This window comes from Aphelocoma coerulescens, chromosome 8, assembly GCF_041296385.1.
Source record: "Aphelocoma coerulescens isolate FSJ_1873_10779 chromosome 8, UR_Acoe_1.0, whole genome shotgun sequence".
Taxonomy (NCBI): Eukaryota; Metazoa; Chordata; class Aves; order Passeriformes; family Corvidae; genus Aphelocoma; species Aphelocoma coerulescens.
This window is the reverse complement of record NC_091022.1, coordinates 11,991,849-12,016,754: the sequence shown is the minus strand read 5'-3', so window position 1 is coordinate 12,016,754 and position 24,906 is coordinate 11,991,849. Positions and strand designations below refer to the sequence as shown.

General features: G+C 38.5%; 1 protein-coding gene across 9 annotated transcripts in view; it reads right to left on the bottom strand.

Moving 5' to 3' along the window:
- The window catches only part of VAV3 (vav guanine nucleotide exchange factor 3), a 170,834-nt gene that overhangs the window by 82,209 nt on the left and 63,719 nt on the right, over window positions 1–24,906 (bottom strand). For all 9 annotated transcript variants that reach the window (XM_069022536.1, XM_069022537.1, XM_069022538.1 and 6 more), the window contains 9 exons: window positions 16,102–16,160; window positions 15,326–15,391; window positions 11,614–11,722; window positions 8,882–8,974; window positions 8,718–8,786; window positions 5,341–5,444; window positions 3,284–3,383; window positions 1,869–1,964; window positions 134–202 (listed from right to left, as the gene is read on the bottom strand). In XM_069022536.1, the coding sequence (XP_068878637.1) occupies window positions 134–202; window positions 1,869–1,964; window positions 3,284–3,383; window positions 5,341–5,444; window positions 8,718–8,786; window positions 8,882–8,974; window positions 11,614–11,722; window positions 15,326–15,391; window positions 16,102–16,160 (765 nt within the window). The remainder of the gene's footprint in view (window positions 1–133; window positions 203–1,868; window positions 1,965–3,283; window positions 3,384–5,340; window positions 5,445–8,717; window positions 8,787–8,881; window positions 8,975–11,613; window positions 11,723–15,325; window positions 15,392–16,101; window positions 16,161–24,906) is intronic.

Here is a 24,906-nt window from a genome sequence, read left to right as displayed (position 1 = left end):
ACAAAGCTCACAGGAACCTGTGAAAACATGTTTGAAATGTTGTGAAGAACATGATCTCCTCCAGGAAATACAGTTCTGAGCTACCATTCTAACTGCCAGCAGACATAAATCCTTCACTGCCATAAATACTCACCTTCATTGCATCAAGTGCCAGTTTTAGATTTGCCTTCTCCATGGGATCAGTAGTGTGCTTTACCAGCTCCTGTGGACAAAGCAGTCGAAACTTTCCACCCAATGTCTGTCACTTTATAAATTGAAATCATCATTGCTCATCCCCACCCCCCAAAAAATAAAGCAGAAAATACAACCCAAGAATAGGCATTTTCATCCCCACAGTGAGCAGCCTGTCAGTGAGTGGGGCCTAATGCAGTTAATTGGCAAGTGTTTAGGAATGATTGCTGTACAGCCTAAACGCTGACTTTAGTTGCTAATGAACCATCATGAGAAGTGAATTTAGTCTGTCTAGTGCTTAAAACTTGCCAAATCAGATCATTACTGTATGTGCATGCTGGAAGCCCAGGTAAACAACACAAGTTCATTTACACATTGCTACATGGTATTTCATCCTATTCCAAAGCATGCACTTGTCCACAGACAGGGGTCCATGCTAGCAGTAAAACCTCAGCTGAAGCATGCACAGCTTAAAAGTCACTGTCTCATTATACCTAAGAGGAAGCTGACTCAGAAAACATACAAATTTACGTGTTCAAAGAATTCTTTTAGTCACTTCCCATATGGAAAATACAGAGGGTTTCTTGGGCTTTATGAAGCGGAAGTGTAATAACCTCTTGGGGAAACAGGTCATTTCTTCTTTATAATTTGAGGGAAAAAATACATTTCCACTCACATAACTTAGTAAAATCATAAGAAATTAAGTAGTATTTTTATACTCATATTACAATTAATAATTATTTATTTATAATTATTAATTATAATTATAATTAATATTTGTGTTTGCATTACAATTCTAATAATTTACTCATTGTTTTCTTTCCAAGTCTGCAAAATATTTTTCTTGTACAACATATAGACAGTGTTACACAGAGCATAGTGACATCGTATATCATCCTTCCAGAATATACATGTTGATTATAAAATCATGAGTCAGATCCCATGGGTTTTTTTAAAAGAAGTCACACCATTCATTTTGCTTTTTCCAATTTTGCATTGATCAACATATTGATGACTCATTTATAGAAGTATTTCAAAAATTTAATATTACAAAATGTATGTTGTTCTGCAGACTCAAAATTATACTCCATATATAAGTAGTAGATCTTTATAAAATGACATTTTACAAGCATCAGCAGGGCTGACAGTCTAATATAGTAACACATTTCTTTGCAGCTGAACTAATGAGTCTCCCGGCACAGCTATCAAATTAAATTTATAAGACTCTCCACCCTTATTACAGGAGTAACTGCAAAAGCTAATGCTTTGTGGGTTATAACAAGAAGCATCTCAAAATAAATATGACTTAATTGCAATTTATGACAGCAAAGAAGTATCTTAAATGTATGCTGAATGTATGGCCCAGCTGCCTCTTTTGGGGGGGTAACGGTTCACATTTCCAAGTACCATGGTTACAGCTTGGTACTACCAACCATTTTAAACACACCAATGATGAAAGGTCCAGATACTGAGGAAACAATTGTGTTTTATTTGATTTTCCCCAGATACGCTTCAGCTCTAAGAAATGATCTCTGGGAGAAACCCTGCACTTGACTGAATTTTATTTCATAACATATCTAGGGAAGTGTCAATCACCTTCCTTTGATAAAGACATTTAGCTTTCATTTTTACAACCCACTGATGATAAACACTCATGGTTTTTCTCTCAACCCCCTTAAATTTCAAAAGTAAGATACCTGGAGCAGTAGGTGATATTTCAGCACTCTCTGCATTGGAACCACTAAGAGATCCCGCAATGTAAATTTCCCATTATTGGCCCTCTTGGAACATTCCTAGTTCAAAGCAGAAGAAAAAGTAAGACAATAGAGCTAGAAAATAAAATTATTTAAGTGATATATATGAAAATTCAGTGGCATATAAGCAACTATATTAACCTTGCAATAAATAATATCAACAAAGTGAAGAAAAATAGTTGATACAGCAATACTAAACAAAGTCTGCATCTAGTTACTTGTTCTTAGATGTTTCAACATGCATGAGAGTAGAACAAAGGCAACAGAAACTAGGCATTCCATACAGGTAAAAAAAATATCTATGCATATACCTATGGGGAAAAAAAAAAAAAAAGGCAAAAGGTAATCATGGAAACAACAGGCCAGTCAGTCTCACTTCAGCACTTCACTGCAAAAATTGTGGAGCAAGTCCTCTTGGAAGCAATATCTGCACACATGAAGAAGAAATATGGGGAACAGCCAGCATTGATTTACCATGGTAAATCAATGCTTGACCTACGTGACTGCTTTCCACAATGAAATGGCTACATCTGTGAATGGGTGGGGAGAGTCTACCTTGACTTTTCCAAGGCTTCATCTTGTAATATCCAGGCTGGGATGTTATGCTCCAGGTCTCTAAAAAACTAACTGGATTATGAGGCTCAAAAAGTGCAGTGACTAATGTTTCCTGCACTACCTGGGGGACAGCTGCAAACAGAGCTCTTCAGGGCTTTGTCCAAGGCCTCCTGCACTTTAATGCCACTGGCACTGATCAGCAGCAAAAGACACAGGACACTCACAGCAGGTCTGCAGACAGCACAGCTCAGAGGTGCAGCTGACACCTATCAGGGCATGTCCAGCACAAACCTCACATGAAGGCAACAAGGCAAAAGCAAAGTCCTTCACCTGGTAGGCACTAGCCAGGGACATGCTAACCCTGAGGGCTGAGCAGGTGGGGAGCAGCTCTGCAGAAAGGACCCGGGGGTCATGGCAGACAACCCTGAGGCTACGGGACAAGGGCTTGTTCAGCCTACAGGTCGCTCCCAACCTCTGTGGTTCTGCAATTCTGTGTTCTAGCTGAAATATCCTGATAAATGGAAGGGTATCGCTGATGATCACTTCCTGAAAGAAAACCCTAACTCTGCTAATGTCAGTGGCAAAAGTCCCTTCACTTCAGGACCAGGCTGTGCACTTTTGTACATGGAGCACATTTTCATTTGATCAGAGGTTCCAAAAGAATGAAGAGAAACACATTCACTTATCAGCCCAGCTAGTTTTATCATCATAAAGGTTTTGACTTCAGTGAAAGCAGGACATTCTCAGAGAAACACATGGTATAGTGTGTGTACATATATATTTATGTTAAAAAATACTGATACCTCTAACTTCAATTTAACGTCTTCTTTTGTCTTAGAGATATTGTCTAAGCACGATATCGCTATCTCCACTTGACTGCAGTACTGTCCATAAATAACCAACCTAAATCAAAGCAAGAGGAAGGATAAAAGGAACATTTGTTTATTCAAGAACAACCCTTGATCATTTTTTCACAATCCTTTCAAAAGGATCAGTGCTTAAATAAGCAAGGATAGAATTTAGCCATGTGTTCAAATGGGCAGCATGAATGAATGAAGACTATTCAGGAGAACAGTTTTGCTCTACTTTCAAAATGGCCTAAAATCATTGCATTTCCTTTAACAGTCACATATATATATAAATACGTTCTGATCAATACAGGATTCGTTAAAAAGAAGCAAAATTTCTGTTGAACAGAACAGTCTGTAGTGTTTACAGCAATGTAGACTTCCAAGGTTGTAATGAATAAATTCTGGAGCACAGGCTTACTAGGATTAATTACAGCCATCCTTTAAAGAACTTGTAGGTTATCCAAACTGATCTGCCAACAGTTTCTATCAGGTGTGAGCTCTCAGATCAAAATAACAGCATATAAAAATCTCAAGAAATTTTCAATAGATGTCAAATGAAGCAATGCTTTCTGAAGGAGCCTGGTTTTATGACAGGAGTTTCTTGCTTCTGTGTGGAGTGCTTCTTTCTGCTAGCTCCAGTGCCAAGAGTGCTCTCTTCTTTCACCTTTTCATCAATTTCTTGAGGTGATTTCTTCCATATGCTTCAAACCCTTTTTGGTGGGTTCCTACGATCCTTTCATTGAGGTCTCTCAAATTTCTTTTACTGTCACTTAACCTTTACCCTTTTATTTAAATCTTTTTTTCATAATAAAGTAATGACACTGATTTAAAATGTATCATTTCTGATTACTTTTAATCACTGTATGGTTCAGACACTGCATCAACCTCTGTTCCCTTTTTTTAATAATATAAACTTGGTATTTCTTCTCAGTGCCCTTTGTTCCTCTTTTAGCACACATTTCAGAACAACTTTTGAAAGATAAGCATTTTCCAGAACAACTCCTTGTCCCCTGATTCCCTCCTACAGCAGCAGAAAGTTTAACAGCCTGGGAAATAATTATGTCCTGCTCCAAACTAGAAGCTGAGACAGAGGGTCTCTGAAGGCAGGACTGTTCATGGGCAGTCGGGGACACCCTCCTCCCTTGGAAAATCGTCCCATCTAACATTCTTTGGATGCTGCTGTCCAATTGCTCACACACCAATTATTACTGCAATAATCCTCCTTCATGCATCACCCTGAAGCAAATCCAATTAGCTCCCCTACGTCTTTCCCACTCTGCTCCCAGAAGGACCTAATTTTTAACCAAAACCCCAAGGGTTACTTTAAGACAGGTCAGCAGTGTAGCCAACAGAATAAGTGCTTTTCAGCCAAGTACCATAGGTATATAAATTAATCTATATAGTCCAACAGCTATTCAGTGCTGGCAGAAGGAACAATATGAAAAGGTAGGTAAAAAACTGGCAATTAGCCCACAGGGTATGGCATGTTGCCACAGCTATCCTGTTACCAGCTTGGCTGCTTTTCAAAGCTTGAAAGCAAAGGGCCTTTACTGTCACACCTTTGACTGAGGGTAAAGCAAGACCATAGTCTCTTCTCTCTTCTACATCTGCTTTCTTGTCTTGCCATTTATGATTTCTTTGTCTTCTTTAATCTAAAATATCCCTAATAAATATCCTTTTTTTAATCTGTTAAACAATACTAATACATACTACAAAATATCTGGGATTGTGTGCATGAAAAAAAATGCTGTGCAAAATAAGATATTTAAGTTTCCTTAAAAAGATATATGTTACCTGTCTAAGTAACAATATTGCCAAAACTGGGCTAAGAGCGAGGCTCATAAAACAATAGGCTACATTTTGACTTTCAGGCTCAAAACACCAAAACTAGCTTGATAAGTATACTTACATTGAATTTAATCCTGTTTCAGTAATATTCAAACAAAAATACAGTAAAATACCAAACTGAGCACATATTAGCACAATTAGTAAAAGTTCTTAAGTCTTACCTTTCCTTGTAGTTAATAAAAATTTGATATAGGTTCTGACCATTTTTGTTAACAATGGAATCATTGATGTCCTGTGTAAGATTCCTGTGAATTTTCACCAAATCCTTAAAAACAGTAATGGGGAGGGGAAAAGCTTTATAAAAACAGAATGGCTTAAAGCTCTGAATATAAAAATATAATATTTCATGTTAGACCCATTAATTTCAATACATTGAAAAACAGATCATTTGAGAATAGAATCTAATTTCAAGGTTTGGCACATTTTCTGTATAGTGCAACAAGAAAAACTAAACTCCAAGAACTACCTATTAGAGACTAATTTATTCTAGCTTAGAATGTGCACTGTTAATTCACCTTCAATTTATAATGATAATTTTAAAATTAAGCAAGTCAAGTAAATGTTTTAGTGACAAGATGAAGTAATGATTCATGTCCCTGAGCTGTGAAAAATTAGTTTTGTACATTACATTGGTCAATTAGTGATGTCCTAATGCTAAATTAACTGCAATCATAATGAGTTTCCCAATACAGCACATAACTAATGTCTGAGAGAAAGAAAAGAATATTGCACAAAGATTTGCTCTTTGTTGTTGCAACTCTCCTTTGCTTATACACTGTTATACCTAAACTACAAGACATTGCATCAGCCTTAACACTGTATGGACACTGTCAGAGAATTCACAATAAATTAAGTCAAAACAGGTTAAGAAGTTTTGAAATCTGGGTAACTCTAAGTAGTACACAGACCACTGGAATGAAAAAGAGAGGACTGTTTAAAAGAGCAAGCCATAGAAGATGATTTAATGCAAGAAATTATATACTACAAAAATAATATTCAATATTGAGTTGAGAACTAAGTTAAAACATTTCACTTCACACTGATGAAAACTAACAGTATATACAAGGTCAACCACATCACTGATGAGGGTGCAGAATCTTGAAACAGATCCAATTCAGTCACTAGCAACTGTATGGCCTTATCCTCAGAATTTTAAGTTGCAGTAGACAGACACTATTACAGAAATGCTTCCTAATTAATGTACTGGGAACAGGAGCACATTTTCTAAGGAGCACATAGGGACTCAACTAAGCAATATCCCTGAAAAACAGCTTAATGCTAAGGGGACAATGGGTCTTTTTGGGTTTCTATCTCTAATTCAAAGTCAGGTTTTAAACTAAACTGATGTTATCGTCATTTGAAGTTAATGAATTTTCCAACACTTCAGTATGTGTTACACATAGTTTCATCTCTCTCTCTGTATGTCCATATACATAATTCAAAGGCATGCACAGGTGCATATATAAGTGCATCTATATGGATGCACACATAGACAGATGTACATACAAAGGCATATATATGTAACGTAGACAGACGTATACAGACACAAATATAGAGCCATACACAAATATAGAACCATACATTCACTTTAAAGAACAGAACTTAGAAATATGAGTGCCAGTGAAAGGCACTATCTTTAGACTGGTGAGTAATTTGGGGTAACTGGTTTGGAGGTTTTTTCTACAAAATAAAGTATTTTGATATCAGCAGTTGATCCAGCAAGCATCTTTTAGAGTCTATTTAAGGACTATAACATCACCCAAAGGAAACAATCCTTCACCAAAAACCCTTAACAGAGGAAAATCCATCCTGCTCTGAGAACACAGCACTTGCTCTTCACATCTCACTCTGCTGCAGAACTCTTTGCAACAGCTATTTTTAGTTTAAAACAAGCTTCCACTGCCTTCCAGCCTTCCTGCTGAGGAACTGCCACACAGACAAGGTCTGAGCAGACAAAGCGTTTGCAAATATTTTTGGCTAAGCCAAGTCCTGTATTTCTTTTAAGGTTATTGGATGCCTATGAACTGCTCCTGGAGTTGGAAACAAGCAGCATCTTCTAACAGCAGAATACTGAATGCTGACAACAATAAGCAAAATAAAACAACCCAAACATAACCATTTACTGTGTGTCTCCCTAGTTTAAAGTAAACAGGTTCTGTTCTTTTTACTCTTACACGATCCCCTTACACACCTTTAAGGAGTAGTGAGTGGGCTGACCTTCCTGTTTGTGCTTACAGCATTCAAGCCCTTTTTGTACCCTTGTGCAGTGTTTCCATTGACTGGAATTAAGTCTTTCAAAAAACATGTCAATATGCCTGGGCACACAGAGCCTTAGGAAAGAGGTGTACAGTAGCTTAGCTAGGACACATCATGGCTTTATTTGCAATGAGTAAGAAATACTAATGTAAGACAATATAAATTTAAAATATAAATTCAAAAGCAAAGGGATCTCTACAGGCAGCTGATGTAATCCAAGAAGACAAGTTAGTTACTGATATCTGTGACAGTGTTTTGGACTAATATTCGAAGTGAAGGACATGACAGCAATTAAGAGGCAGAGTGATAACTTTACTGAGGAACAAATATGGCAAGGGGTCAGGTACCATCAGTATAATAACTGTCATAACTTACCTTCTACCAGGATGATGCTGGAACAGCAACCAAAACATTTTTACAGACAGGCCAGGTTCTCATAGAATAAAATAAAATCCCCAACACCTCCTCCTACAACCTAAGAACCTGTTGGACATGCCAGAGATGGCCAAAACAGAGGTGATATTTTACAAGCAATAATAGCTTGATGTGGCCCATGGGCCACACTCTGGGGACCCTTGCCTTACAAAGGCCTCATAAAAAAACATTGCTTTCATTTGTCTGTGTTGAGAGAGGCTTCAGACCATTTCTGATCTGTTCCTTTACAGTCAAACAGAGTAAAGACATGCTGAACACTTAGCAACTAAAAATATATGTAAATTGTCATACTGTTTTGATTAAGACAAAAATAAATGGCACAAAGTAGCAATCACAGAGACCATTATTGTTTTCAATACAAGGTTTCCTAGATAGTTCACAGAGGATTTCCTTAGCCTTTCCAGCGCCAGATTCCGAATGCAAAATTGTGAGTTATGATAACTTTCAAGTGTGTCAAGGATGTAAGAGCCAGGGCACTTACAAGGATTTGCAAAGCAGCTATAAATAGACAGTATACAGTGATAGGTAACCTAGCAGTCACAACTTTGTACCATCATTAAAATATCAGCATTTATTCAAAGATTCACTTCTAGAAATTATTAGCTTTTAAGGATCAAAAATACTCCAGTTTATAGCAATTCACTATCTCACACACTAATACTATTTATCTTACCTTATTCCCTCAAGCAGAAAAAAAAAATTGGTAGTGCACATCCTTTTTAATCAACAAATATCCACATAAACACACTGTACATTGTATTTCAAATAATCATTTTGTGCGGTAACACAAATATATCACAATCAACTATGAACCTTATAACTGTTCATTAAATATGCAATTACTCACAGGAATATTGATGAAAACAGTATCAAACTCTGATGCTGACAGAAACCTTTTTAATGGCACCATGAAAAACTGCAAGAAAAAAATATATATACATAGAATTACAATAGTCAACCTTCTAGACTGCTATAAAAATGCATGTTCCAAGTCTGAAAGCAGCATCTTACTTTCTCAATTGATTCCAGTGTTTCAGTGTACTTCTCTTCAGTTTGCTTTATTTCAGCAAGACAACAGCTTTTTATGTCGTTTTCAGGACATTTCTGCAATTACAATGGAGTCAAGTTTAAGTCATTAACAGGCACCTAATGGATAACAAATGGTTTTATTTGTTTAGAATTACACAATTAGGATAACTGCTTCCTGACATTCTCTGAGTACTGCAGCCTCCAAAGATGACAGCAATAACCAAGAATATTTTAATGTTCAATTAGCTGATGACTTTAGTAAAATCAAAATCAAAGTAATATTATGAAAAGTTAATGTTTAGACATAAAACACTGAAGTATCAGCAGGTACTTTGGAAGATGAAATACAAGGTCACATTTAATTTACATCCAGACTGAGAAATCCTATTTAAAACACTCAGCAGTTAATAATTCCACTAAACTTAATGGGGCTAAATCATGTAAGCAACTTTACATTGCCATAAATATTGGATTCAGTCTAATCCTTGTATTTATTTACAGTTTTCCATTTTTATTTCTCAAGGGGAGCTTTCTCTTCAGATCCAACAGGAATATGTCCTCAGATCAGGAAGTGCAGTGACCTCAAAGTTCAGCTCTTGTATATGTATGTATGTGTCTCCAACAAGACCCTGGGATTTTTCCATGTAAACCACCAGACTCACAGGACATGGAAGTAATTATCAGTAATTACAGGACTCTATTAAAATAGTTTACAAGCACTCTTACCCAAGATAGGATTTACAGCATTGCAGCTTCAATAAAATCTGATTTCAAATAAAAGAGTAAATAACTGGAAGATGATATGGAACCATTCATGTCAAGCAAGGCAGAGAAGATCTGGAGGTACAGAGCTCAGCGTGGAGGTTTGACACCGTAACTGGATAGGCTCTTGCAGTTAGAAGCAGTAACTGATCCAAAATGTTTCCTCCCACAACAACAATAAGCAGTATCTTACTAAGCAACAGGACTATCACGTCCGTTCTGAAGCCTATTTATCAGTTTGCAACATCCTTCAGCATATCCCTGGTTGTATCTTACCTATCTTCATCCAGTGCAGAGGATCCCTGTGCTGCACATAGACCTGATGACTAGATGTTATTCAAATACAGGGAGAGTCAGGAGTAGAAATTTAGCACTACAGTTCTTTCCATTCAGAAAAAACACGTTCAGCTTTTGAACAAAAGACTTTTCTCCTCTAGGAATAGCAAAATTTCTAGATTGAAATTTGAATATTTAGCTCCTGGTATGTGCAAGAGTTAGACTCCTTCCACTCCCTCTCTGCTGCCAGGCTACTGGACACACCTGCTAAGCACAGCACAGCAAAGAGTAAGCCACACTTACACTGTCCATGAGCCGCATACAGCTCCTACACAGCTTGGCCACCTTAGAGTGGGAAAGGTATTCCTACCATCTCAACAAGACGCCAAGCTGCAAACACACAGGTACATAAAGCTTGGTCACTGTTCTGGCTGATCTCCTTTACCCTTCTCTGTCTCCATGTGACTCTACAACTCAGCTCAACCAGTGAGCATGACTTCTCACTCATCTACCGGGTGCAGCAATTTCAGAAATTTCTCTTGAAAATCCCATTTATGCAGTTCTTCATTTTCCCACAACGAACACTGAGGTTTATCAGATGCAGACACAAGTAACCACTTTGCAAAAATACAGCCTTATCAGAAGAACTGTACTTTGTGAGCATCATCATCTGATGGTCACCCTCATCTCAAATGTATCATTTATTCCCAAATTCTTTTGTAGGAGTAAGGAGATATTGTAACAGTTAACTGTAATTTATTATTCTCTATAAAGTATTAGAATTTGACATTATTTAAACATTCAGCTATTTTTTACCTGTAGCTCAATACTATTCAAAATGTTTGCAGTATTTGCCCCAATACAGAAGTTTCTGTACTCAATAGTTCATATACATTTGCAAAATTTGGGGGTTTGTTGTTCAACACTCACATGAGCAATGCAAACAAATCCTGGGATTCCACTTAAAACCTTTTACTTCAGTTTTGTGGTCACCTAACCCAAAGAAATCACTAACACAGACACTTTCAGCAGATATTAACATATCAATTTTTCTGTACCAAAAAAATCTATAACTTGAGTGCAATAAACAAAAGGAAAGAAGGAATAAGAAATAATGTGTGATACCAGCACCGGTAAGAACAGCTGCCTTTGAAGTTCAGCTACTCCTAGAGAAAACTTAGTGGAACAGTTTACTTTGCAACATAATGACAACCAAATGATCAACAAAAACTACATGGTTGAACAAGCATGAAATTAATAATTTGAAACAATTCTCAGTTGTCCTCATTAAGCTAGTTGTCCAAACAACAGCTGAAACAATATTAAACATAATAATTTCCCAATATTGTAACAATTTTGGAGATAGGACATTTTCAAGTAAGCAACTTGAAAATGTTAGTAACTGCTCTTAAAATAGCTGGTAAATTTTACTAGTCAAAACTATCGGACAAAATAATTACGCAATTCATTTAAAAATTACTTTTTTAACTTACTATAGTTAATGTTTTCCCCTTTACCCAAAGAGTCTGCAAAGTCTTACATAGGAGATAATGCTCTGACGTGACAACTCTGGATGCAAGCGAGCAGGAGCGTCACTGAAACTATAAAGGCATCATTTCAACTTTCAAAAAGTTAACTGCTATTGTTCCAAAGCAGCTAGAAATTGGAAAACATACAGGTTGCTGTGCTGCTTCATCTTTCATTAGGTCTTCATAAACTTCCCCACCTTCATCTTCTCCATAGACACAATCATACAACTCCTCATCTTCCTCAACACCAGTTTCACTGAAAAGACAAGACAAGAAAAAAAGCTGTGCAGCACAGACAAAGTACCATCAGCTCTACAAGGGACTACTCACAGGAAAAGTTTCTACAGTAAACAAACAGATTAATTAATAGAATAACTAATGAAAATAACTCATTAAGGGAAATTAGGCCCATTAATTTTCTTTTCTCAATTACCTTAAAATAAATTTGTACAAAATCAACACAATACTGAAGACTCGATTAATTTAGAACCACATGGAAACTAAACCAGACAGCAAAAGCAATACATCAGGACAGTTTTGTCACAAGATACAATTCAGTTGCCCTCTTCTCTTTGACCCTTTTCCCACCACATCCAGTGAAGAAGAGCTGCCTCTTTGACCCTTTTCCCACCACATCCACTAAAGAAGAGCTGCCTCTTTGACCCTTTTCCCACCACATCCAGTGAAGAGGAGCTGCCTCTCCTCATTGCCTGGCATCCCACTACACTGGGGTGTGAGACACTATTACAGTTCTTCTGCCTGCCTGTCATGGGTTAGCAAGCATAGTCTCAGAAGTGATGTTCTTGCAAAAGGGTGCTTACAGCCTCCTCTGTGACCTGACAGAACCTATCAGCTGGCCAGTTTGAATATGGACAATTCTTTGAGCCACTTAAAATTGTGAACGCCTCTCTGATGCACACTTAAGAACAGAAACCGCCCCAGAGCTCGCTCTCTCTCATTTCCAGTGCCAGGACAGGTGGCTGTGGGCCCCATGCAGGGGCCAGCGGGCCACGGCCATCCTGGAGCCAATGGGTCCTGTTCCACCTACGGAACCCCCCCCAGCCCTGCTGTGGGCAGCCGGAGCAGCCCAGCTCCCTCTCTCCAGTGTGGCCAAGATTCAGCTGAAGCTGCTCCGCTGTCCGGCAGAGATCATGTGAGCAACAGTGATAAGTGACATTCCAGCTGCAAGGCCTAGGTGAGATTAACCCTGCTAACCTATGACAAGTGCTGTGAAGAGCTGAAAACCTGAAGGAAGAGAAAGAGGAGATGCTTAAAGCTGAAATTCTGTTGTAAAGCTATGATGTATCAGAGTACCTGTTTTAATTTCATGAAGGCATGGGGGGTGGAGCATTCAACTTGTACTTGTGAGCAAAAGCACCTGCGCTGAGATAGGCAGATGCTGAAGCAGCTGTAATTTAATGAGAAATTTGAACAAGGAGAGATGGAAGCGATGAGGACTTTTGCTCCAAATAGGAGAAAACCTCAGTTCCTAGAGATGCTCCCAGAGATAGTACTAAAGATGAAGATGAGGAGGACCCTTTGCCCCCAGGGAATGAGAAGGGCCTCTGATCTCAGAGATGAGATGCTCCCAGAGATGGGTGAAGAGAACTTTTGTTTCTGAACAGCTCAACCTTAAAACTGTACCCCAAAAAACTTCAAGAGTGAACCCTCAAAAGCAGTTGTGGGAAAAGCTGCAAGTCGTGGGAAGGGACTCACATGTGAGCAGAGAAACTCCTCTTTCTAAATGGACTGAACAAAGTCATTATGGAAGTGGTAAACAGACTGAACATCTCAAGGGTTGTCTTTTTACATTGTCAGTGGGAGAAGGGAGAAAGGTGGGGGGAAGAGAAGAGTTCTGAAGGTGTGGTATGGTATGATTTTTTTTTTTCTTCTTTTAGGTCTGTTAATAAACTTCTTTATATTCTTTCAAGATTGGTGCCTGCTTTGCGTTTCTCCTAACTCTTATCTCACAGAAGGTAAACAGTAATGAGTATCTTGGACCAGACCACTACACTGCCTGAAGAAAGGACTGGGGTAAAATACACCAAAGACTGCAGAGTCAGCACTGAGGTACTGTACCTCCACACCATAAACCAGGATCTGGATCATCTATGCAACCTTCAGCTACACAAAAATGAAGAAAGAAATCAATCAAACTGAAAATCAAACAGTCCAACGAAACTGAGTATGCACAAACGATATCCTCCAGTTACCTGAACTGCAGAAATAAAGCTGAAAGTCAATGCTCAACTCTACCCTCAGCTAATTCAATTTCATTACAATCAGCCCTGCCAGAGTGTTACCGACTTTGTGCTAGCGCTATATCAAGCCCATAATATCTTTCACTCATATTTCTTAGCGTATGTCTACAAAAGAACGCCAAAAGATATTGAAAGCAGTTGTGTGACAATAATAATATAGAAACTGGATCAGATATCCTGACAATTTTGAGATTTTTCCTGCTGAAGACAACACTGTAATCCTTCAGAGTAAAAGACAACAGGTTAGTCCAACATTTCCATTCCCACCAGCAGTGATGGTGTGCTAGCACTTCACATTAAACACTGGCAGATGTCAGATACAGCAGACACAATCCATTCTATCACCTCTGCTCCAGGGAAAAAAAGCTAGCAGAAAGGCAAGAGTAAGGATAGAAACATTTAAGTACTACAGCTCTTTCTGACAAAAAGACTTAAATTAATTTTAAATTCTTTAGACACCATTTAAACTCAGGGACAATTAAATTAATTTCAAGTAAGCTTACTAATAATTGATGGAAACTAAAAAATGTGGGCCATTTGCATCATTCAATGGCACATTTGTTTCTTATTCTTAAATTGCTTTCTCCACAATTGAAACAGCATGCAACCATTAAATTTCAGTTAATAATATTCATAATTAGTTGCACAAGAAGAGTTACGAATCAATTTCTTTGGTATGCTTTGTTAGCTTTTTTTTTAATGAAAGACTGTCTCCCAGTGCTGAATTTATATACCCATTTAAGAACTGGTGGAATTATTATTTTCAAATTGTAATAATGCCACCACATCTAAGAGATAAGACCCACTTGGGTCTCAGAGGAGACTGCAACTCCTACCTTCTGCACACTTGGCTAAACTGAGTGAAACAATTATCTATGAGACAGTCAGCTGCAGAGATGAGGACAAGCTTTGCAGGGAAAGTGATAAATTGAGCAATGCCGGTCATGGTAAGGTTTCCCTTCTTTACAGGCATTGAAGAAAAAAAAATCCCTGGTGTGAACAACAGCTTGTTTCCCACACTGCAGCACGTGACATGCAGTAAGTGCTGGTGAACTTTGAGCCTTGGAACAGTGAGCTCCGATCTAGCTCCTGTCCAACATGATTCCTCACGGATCTTGAGAGATCCTAGCCGTAGGATGTAAGAGTATCCTGACAATCCTGCAAACACTTACCCAGAAGAGATAAATGCACTCACATGAAGAATTTCATTGACCCTAGCTAAACGATCCACTTGAATTATGATTCAAACATGCATTTTCTTTCCAAGTTCAAGACAATTTCTTTGAGTCCCTTACAAGTGATCTTGCAATCTTCTGAAAGCATTCTTATAGTACAGACAGCTAACTTAGAAATGCATTTTTTGTTTACTTTGCTACCAGCAGCCTCTATGAAACATGCTGCTTTATATACACAAAAGTATCACAATAATTCAAAAAAGTTTTCATAATTAATTCTTCCTGGTAAGCATAATGACTAACGAAATATTTATAAATTAAATAAATATCCCATTCTCATTAAAACTATATCTTCCACAACACAACACGAACAATAGCGTGCAACTGAAGACAAAATCTTTAATTAATATATTAACAACGTACTCTATTAAATCAGGAAGACCTTTGTAGATATCTTCATCATCAACGCTTTCTTCTGTAGGGAAGGGCCTACAGAATGAAAAATAACATTAATTACGATAGCAGTAGCCTAGTCATATAGTGGGCTTCTGTTTGGTTTCCAAAATTTTCACCCAGATTATTGTATATGAATGTGTTTATACATTCCCCCCTTTTTCTGATGAACAGTTTATGTGTATTTACACTTCGTTACATGGATTGACACTTAATATAAAAAAAACCCTACTGCATGCAGTTGTTATAAATCACCACTAATACACATCATTGTCATTTTTCAACTGGAAAAAACTCAAAACTTTCAGGTCTGGTTCAGGGTTTTTTGGTTTCTTTTTGAAAACAAGAATCTCACAAACTTGGCCAATTTTGCCAATTTTTTAGAAGTGAGAAAGAAGATAAACCCCATTTGTCTTTACATAAATCAGCACTGCATCAGCTTGACTTATGATCCATGTGTCACGATTATCACACAAGTTCTGCAATACTGCTCCTCTGTTCACCTCCTGTTTCACCATGAGCAGGACACATAGCTCAGGCCCTTCAGTAAGTATACCAGAGGTAGCAGACACCTTTTGTACCTCCTCAGAGGTCTAGAGCCTTGGTTAGCTGCCCACCTGGCAAAGTGGTTTACAGCTAGAGAAGTTCTTAGTGGGGGACACCACCTATCCTGCCTGTAACAACTTTTCCAAGGAGCATCACACCAAGAGGCCCTACACCCACCGTTCCTTATAGCAGTAACATACCTTATTCCTGTGCCTAATGCAATAGGAGTACGGGAAAGCTTTGAAAGTGTTTCTATCACCTGCAAAAGAAGGAAATAGAAACTATGATAAGTTGTAGAACAGAAGCAATAAAACATTTTGTTCTCGATTGTTTCATTATCAGCAGCACCACTTCAGATCAAATTATATAAACAGAGAAAATCTGGCTGTGCCAAACACAATTTGCAATTGGACCTGGATGCACTTGCAATCAAATTTTATCCTACAGACTGCTGGGAACAGTTGGGTTTCTTATTGCAGCTGCAGAACGGTTTTGAGCTTTGCCGCACGGTGGGCAGCAGAGGGAGCCAAAGGCCAAGGCAGCAGAAGCCCCGGGGGGAACTGGCTGGGAGGGGAAGGGAGCGATCCGGGGGCCAAAGCTCAGCGACCTCGGGGGCCAAAGCTGAGCCAGCCCTCATCGGCCCCACAACCGAAGCTGCACAACGGAGCCCTGAACCCTTCTTCATTTTTGAAATACGGCAGCAGTCTAGAAGATCTCATTCTAAGAGAATACTCCTGTAACCGCGGAGGTTACACAGATAGCGAGGGAGAGCATCGGGAAGGGTAGAACACATACACGGTCACATACATGGAGTTGTTTTGTCGGCAATTGAATTAATACAAGACCTACTTTGACTCTGCCTGGCATGTCCTCTCCGTCATAAATATTTACTCTTAGATATGCAAGTCTTATTTGCTAGAGAGAGAAAATGATACCCTGCCTGAATTTCCACACTTCCAATGACCAGGTTTCCCCTGAACTCCTCAGAAGTTTCAGCCTGTATCTTTTCAAATCAAAATCCAAATTAAGCTGAAGAGAAATCTCCAAATAAGGCTTTTATCAGCAGTATCAAAATTCAGTACAACAATTCTACATTTCTACATTTCACAGGCATTTGGGAATAATCTCTACCATTTCAGTTGTTTATTTTTGAAGTTCTAATTACAAGACTACCCTGACCATGAAAGAGAGTTAAAAGTGCATCTCTCAAAGGAAGGAAAATTACATGTTTACACAGGAGAATGACAAAGTAAAAACCACAGAGAAATCTCACAAACTACAGAGCTTAAACTGAAGTTACAAAGCCTCCACAGTGAATCATATTTCATAGGCAGATGAGCAAAATCAAGAATTAACATTAGATTAATCCTGTGAAAAGAATATCTGAAGTTCATTTAAGCTGCTGTGAAAATTAATTCCACAAAAAATTTCGTTTTGCCTTACAGCAAAGACAAAGAATAATAAAAACTAATAAATATGCCATTAACATAATCAAAGGCAGGGGCACATACTTCCCCTATGAACAGAAGAAATGCAATATGGTCTAGAATAAGCTTTAGAAACTGTGGATAAAAGTTGATTGAATAGATGACAAAATAATTAAAAACTATTTCACATTAATCAAAAGGTCAAAAGGGAAAAAGACTCCTTTAACAAGTCTTACTGTTGCAGGGGAGTTCTGGTTTCCGTAGCAGACCAGAACCTGCCTCTGCACACCTGCAAGAATCCCAGCGCAGAACTGCAAGGACCGCTGAGCCACACAAGACAAGATGCTGTGAGATTCAATGGCAAAATGATCTGTCCTGACACATGGGTGGCACTGATAGGCAAAATCACAGGAGGTTTAATGGTTCTTGAAACAAAGAGGGGCAAGTCTGGTGAACTGAATATCCCTTACTTGTTTCAACACGATATTTCCCAGCACACGAAAATCTTTTGCAAACTATTCCACCCACACAGACCCTTTTCCTTAGAGGGATTCTCACTTATCTAGCATAATCAAACCCAGTAGACACATGGCTTACTCTTCACAGCTAATTACAGTTGCTTCAAGATAACAAAAAAAAAAAAAAAAAAAAAAAGGCTGTACAAATAAAATTGTGAATTTTAGGTAGGTAACTAGCAAATGTTACTCCCAAAGTGTACTGCTAAATTATATTTTAGAGCTATCATCGTGAACACAAACAAAAGCAAGATTTACAAATAAGAGGAATAGAAAAACTTTTTCAGGAACTGATGTGAAAACTTGGAGGAGGCAGGCACACGATGACACCACACACACTGAGGAAGCCAGAGAAGCATTTACAAGAAAATGCACACAGAGAAAAGGACAGAGAAAGGAACTGTATTGACTAGAGACAACAGAAGACTACAAGAATCTTCCCTGCTCTTAGAACAGAGACCATTAAGCACTCCAGTCTCTAGTTAAGATTAAAACACAGACACAACTTCCACAGAATAAAAGATGATGCTTACCCACTGAACCACTGCTATTAAACCACAGCTTAAAACAGTGCTGTCAAGAAACAGAACCATGTCTACCAAGGAGTATTTTTCTTGCAGTTGTGGCTTCCCTAAAGAATTCCGAGAAAATATCAGGAATACTTACACCAGTAAGTGTACATGAAATTACCACTTCTGGTCAACACACTTTTTCAAATCATATACATGCAAATGTATTTGCTCCAACAAAAAGTGGGGCAAAGCAGGATTCTCCTTCCACATGAAATTTCGGTTCTTTGGTTCTGAGTCACTGAAGGAACAACTAAGAGTTCCCAAATTTCAAAGTTCATGGGGATAATTGCAGTTATGTAGTTATGGGCTGAGCTGCCTGAAACAGAATTTCAATAGTCATTCATCAAAACAAAATCAAACGCAGCAAAATGTCCGATTTTCAATAACTGACAAAGAAAGACTCAGGAGGTTTTCAGAACAGCACAAGTTTGAAGTCCTCTACAGTTGATGTGAGGGAACCTCTAATACAGTGCAAATCTGAACTCCAAAAATTACAATGTACCATACACATTAAAGTCCCTAACATTCAATTTTGCACTTTTCATGTGCCCCTTTTTTTTGGTTTGCTGTCTTCTTTTCAGCAGAGCTTTAAACCCTTTTATGCGTTTAACCCTAAATGACTGCCCAGTTCTCTTCCAAAGCAAGGATTCTGACAAATGTCCCTGTACTTTGAATGAGGCTTAACTGGATCTTAGTTTAAGTGCAAAAATAGCACCCCTTGCTTGTCCAAAGTGCAGAACAACAAGGATTCCATGCCTGGTGCTGCTCTGCACCCAACAAATGTACAAAGGGCTGCAGAGCTTTGCACACACACTACTACTAGAACAGTCAGCAAAAAACAGGTACTGAATAAAGATTCCTAATTGACATTCTGGCCAGCTATGACACACACAAAAAAAGAAACATTTATACTCCAAAACATCCCACAACGACTACATTCTTTCACACTGAAAAACTCAGTAACTCCATGATTCTCCTGCAGGGAACCTGACACTGGGAGATATTAGCAAGAGGCTTCCAGGCATAAAAGGAAGCCTCACTGCACCCACCCCAGCACAGCTCCTTTGCACTGCCTAACACCATCAGAGGTTAAGCAGGTCTTCAGAAGTCACATCAAAGTCACACTCCCTTCAAAAAGACGTGAAGATCCAAGTTTGTTTTTCAATACATAGCCAGTTTATGCAAAATATGACACAAAATTCAAATCTACAGCCCTGGAAGAGGAAGCACACCTCAGCCTACACCCTGGTTAGTGGCTCTGCTCCTCATTCATGTTTCAGGCACTGTTGGCAAGAACAATAGTCTCACACTGTACATTAACTCTTTACTTCATTAATAACTCTAACAGCATTTTTTTTGGCTTGGTGTTTATTGTGGCTTCACTTGACTTACAGTTGTATGTCAGACTCTCCAGTTTATGTAAGAACTTTAATATGGCTTGCCAAAACATTATTTTGTAATTTCCTGCAGCCATACTCTTCAGTTAATCACATCAGATATTCCCGTGCCTGCTTACAGCAGCAGTACACTAGAGGGACTATTTTACTTCTTTCCATAGCAGCAGTGTGTCTGAGTTTAAAATGTCCCTTTCTAAAGTATTTTGGTGGTGTCTCTTTTTAATCTTGTTTCTTAAAAAGAACTTGCAAATCATGCAGTTAAAGAACAGATTGAGTACATTTTAAAAGTACTTTTCCACTTTTAAAAGAAACAGAAGTAAATCATTTTTCAACTCACTGTCTCCCCAAACAAGCAATTCCGTGCTACTGACAGCTGCTGTAAGGACTACACCCATATTTGTATTTTTGATGTTTACCTAAACTGAAAATATTAAGTGATCAACAAGTGTTGATGGCAACAGTTTCTTAACTTATGCCAATAAAACCTAGAAAGACTCACTTGTGGTTAGATCATCAAAGCAGTTGCTTCCATGCAGGCACTTAAATCAGGATGTGTTTTCCTAAGACACGGTAAAAGTCAGCTCTGGGCAGATCATGAAAAACAAAAAGCCAATACATACAGAAATCCAGTGCTCCTAGGGAACACAAAGTCATACATTCTCTGCATCATGGGGTGAGGCTCTTATGAGGCCAATTTTAAGTGCCACATATCCTGGACTAGCCAGAACTGCTAGTCATGGCCACAAGCTGAGTGAGTTCTCACGAAGCTGTTTTCACTCATACACCAGACTGGTGAGGAGCAGGGGAAAGAGAAACATCATTTTGTGTCTCTGTCACCCAGAGATAAGATGAAATTGCTATACATAAATATATTCTCAAATGACTTATATTAAGAAAGAAGGTTTATCATTTGCTACTGTAGAGTTTACCAGGCTCTGGACAACCTTAGATCAATACTTCATTTGGCACAGAAAGGGATGGGGGGCGGTTGAAACATACATTGATTAATATGTATTAATATTGTACACTAAACCATCACTAACCTTTGAACCAAAAGAACTCTAGGAACTGATATATTTCCATTTTACTTGGTTAAAAAATGAAAAAGAAAAAAGAAAGAAAAAAAGAAAAGACATGTAGCCAGACAGCTCCAGGGTGATCACACACCTGCTGATCCAATGAGCACATTAGTCCAAGTAAAGCGTGTTCGTAAGTTAAACTGAACATTTTCTCTCCATCTACCTTGTTCAAGTACCATGTTAGTAGTCTGTGTTGGTTCAGGTTAGTTTTAATCAAACCACAAGCCTCTAGGGAAGGAGAAAGGATGAAGACTTTTTGAAAAGGCAAAATAAATGAAAACTCGTTAAAATTAAAGGAAAGAAGGAGAGGGCAGGAGGGGAAACAGAGAGAGAGAGAAGAAAAAACATGACCTAAAAGTAAACCTTTGTTTCACATACTGGCACCTGTAACAGGCCCTTAAAAACAAAAAACAAGTTTCAAATGTCAGCTATGCAAATATGCCTCTACTAAAATACTGTTGTGGCATGCACTGAAGTGTCAAAGCCATACAGACACAAAGATGTGAAAGACAATTTACAGCCTTGGCACCTGCACCAACACCTCCTTAGGAACAGGACAGACCTCCAGCAGGTAGAAATGCAATTGTCTGCGTTTCATTACACACAGCTTCACCTCATTCAGATAATGAAATCCAGGCTTTAGGTGTAGAGCACTGACAGGTGCAATCCAAAGGAAAGCCACAAATTTACTTTCCACTGGAGTAATCACCAGCTGCAGGATGCTGCTGGTTTTCTCACTGACAACACCTTCAGCCATCCTGATTCTGGCTCTCTTGTTGTCCATGTCCACTTTTCCATTTCCACTGAACTCCATCCTAAGGAAACACATCTGAAGACTACTTCATCCCTCTTTACCATCAAGGCTTAGCACTGGCATAGTGGCAGTAAGGAAAATAGACTGACTGTCCCAGGGAACCATGGCAGAGAAATTCACAGCCCCAAGCCAAGTCTTTGTGACTGAGAGAAGCCTGCCAGAAACTGTGAAAAAAAGGTTTGAAACCAGGTGCCAAATGCTTTCATGCAGAGGCAGCAAGGGTACGACTGCTAAAAAAGCTGCGTTTGGCAGTCATGCACATTTCCTCTGAGCACTGAGCCTCAGCTCCAGCTGCTAGAGAAGTGCTCAGAGGGGCTGTTGTGCTGCAGGGGGAAGCCTGGCTGGCTCTGGGCATGCAGACCTTCATACCCTATATGCATTGCCCTGGGAAAGTCTCATCTCATATGCATTTTCTCTAGTGTCTCCACAATGAAGTGTCAGAAAAGTTTCTCCAGAGTAAATAAATAAATAAAAAGACAAAAAAAAATAGCCAAGACAAAAAAACTCCTGGGTGTTGTCGCTCTGTTCACAGATAAGCTAAATACAGAGATGCAAACCACGGGGACTTCAAAAGCCCTGGGGAATCAACAGCTACAGAAGATGCAACCTTTTCTCCAAAGCCTTGTAAGAAGGAGAGGTGAGATGGGCAGTTAGGCACCAGGAAGGCAGGCAGAGCTTGTAGAACATAATTTTTCCAAACCACTCAGAAAGATATAAGGACAGATGACCTGATGTCCAAAAGGACAGGTTGAGGCCAAGAACATTTACCTCTTGTAATAAAAATGGAACACCTGGCATTAAGTTAGAAATACCCAAAAGAAGAGTTCTGTTGTTTTCTTTTCACATCTCTAACTTACACCAAGCAACACTCAATGTCATATGTTTACATTACAGATGTGAAATATCTATAGCATTTTTCTCTAGGACAGTAGTTAAAAGCATAGATGTTGTTTCCAACGATAACAAAGGGCAGGTTGGATGCCTCACTAACCAAATACCTCCTCCTCTTTTTGCAGACTCAACATTTGCAACATTTTACTCCTTTTATCAGAAGTGGTAACTCTGACAATACAAACTCTGGAACTAGAACAGTGGGACTGGCTGACAGAAATGCACACATGAATCATAAACATTAAAGAAGGAGAAACAAAACCAAATGCTCTCTGGGAATCTGTAAAACTCAATACCATGTTATTAGGACTACAATGAGCAAGTCTTGACTAATCAATATCCAACAATGGACACAAATGTATGTACACTTTAAAAAATGTGCTTAAAACCCCATTTTTCAAATTTTACGTCTCTGACAAGGCTACAGTTGCTAGTCCAAAAGCATGAAAGGTTCCCTAGATGGCTCTGTTCTTACAAGGAAACGAAAAAGTTCCAACTGCACAAGCAGCACAGTCCTGCTCATTTCTTGGTTCATTTTGTCCACAAGGCCAAAAAACACCCTAACACAAGCATGGAGGGAAGGAGTTCTAGCAGCTGCTTCCTGTCTGCAGCTCGTGGTTTTGATTCTTTGAATGCCTTCCAACCCTCACCATGCCTACTGGGGTGTTAAGTTTGGGGCTGTTTTTTCAGTTGGGTTTTTTTCTTTCTTTTTAAGATCTTTCTTAAAGAATGGCAACCTTACTTCAAGCATTGCTGTGTTATGAACACTGCAGCTAATAGCACGAGTGCAGGTTGCCTCAGAGCATACAGTTCTAAGCGTGGAATAGAAGTTTGCCTTTTCTGGTGCATTTACTACATTTCAGGTTTTGCATGGAGGGCAAAAGAATACAAAAGGATATTCCTAGGGACAATACTGCAAAACCTATCTGCTATTAAGTCATTCCAGTTCCCTTCAGAATAAAGATTACAAGGATAACCTATACTTAGAAACAGCATCTTCAAGCTGCATTCAGCTTTGATCAAGTGCTTGTTTTCACTGCTTTTGGAACACTCTTATTGATGATACCATTTTTTTTACCATATTTTATGTGGGTCATAACAGTAATCAATCATGAAAGAAATAGCTTTTTCCTGCATTTTAAACAGGGTATTTTAATACAATCTTTTACCTAAATGTAAGCATTCCTTTTAAAATCCCTAATGACTAGAGAGATTACCAAAGGTGTTCAGACTAAATGTGTGGGGTTTTTTAAATAGGAATGAACATAAATGAATGCTCTGTGTTTTCCAAAATTACATTTCTTTTGCTCCTGCCCTTTCACAGACTTCAGAAGACTATTTTTACATGTTTCGAAAAGAACAAGAAAATTCTCTAAACTGCAACCACCAGTTTGTACACTACGTAGATATATTTTGGGTGTTCTTGACCTTGGATGTCTAAAATTGGCATACAAATATTTTAGAAGGAAATTAGTGCTTTCATATTCATTATTGATTGCACCTCCAATACTGTTTTAGGTATGCATCCTGCAGTTTAAGTGACATGTGGTTTCCTCACTCCCACTGTGTTATTTCACTTTAATATTTAAACAGATTTTTGTCAATTTTGATCCTAGCAAGAAAAACACTCAGAGGAGGCTGTGCAATGGAGTTTTCTTCCTCTCTTCTGCTAAAAGCAGAGGAAGAGTTTTTCTTCCTGTCTTGGGTGAACGAGTCACTGCCACACTTCTCCCTTTTCTGAGTTTACTTTAACCATCGACTATACAAATTTAACTAGTGTGTGGCTTTGCTTAGTGGTACCAAATCACTCCTGAACCATGAAATGAATTTACTCCAGTACACAATCAATGAAAACAGGAATATTTATTATGCATAAATACACACTGTATATCCCCTTATTCTCTGCAAGAAAAAAAAATTTCCCTCCTACAGTGCAAAGGGAAGTGAGCTGCTCTCTTTGCTGCAATTGCCCTCCAACTCACTCACAGTGACTCACAAAAGCCCACAGCAATCTTTCAGGCCTTGCACTCTTAGGACATCTCTCTACTCTACCAGAAGAGACAAGGGATTAGATCAGTCTAACAGAAAAGCACTTGCCTCAAACACTACAAAAAGATACACAGTAAAAAGGATGGCATAACTCTGACATTTCACTGTCTTCCACTCATTCTAAAAATCATCAGCTTTGACACAGGATTAAAAAAAAAAATAACTTGAGAAGACATTCTGCAACGGAAGTGGCATTATCAGCTTCTATTATAGAAACTTGGTAAGAGAGCAGTGGTTTGGTTCTCTCCCTAATCATCTGTT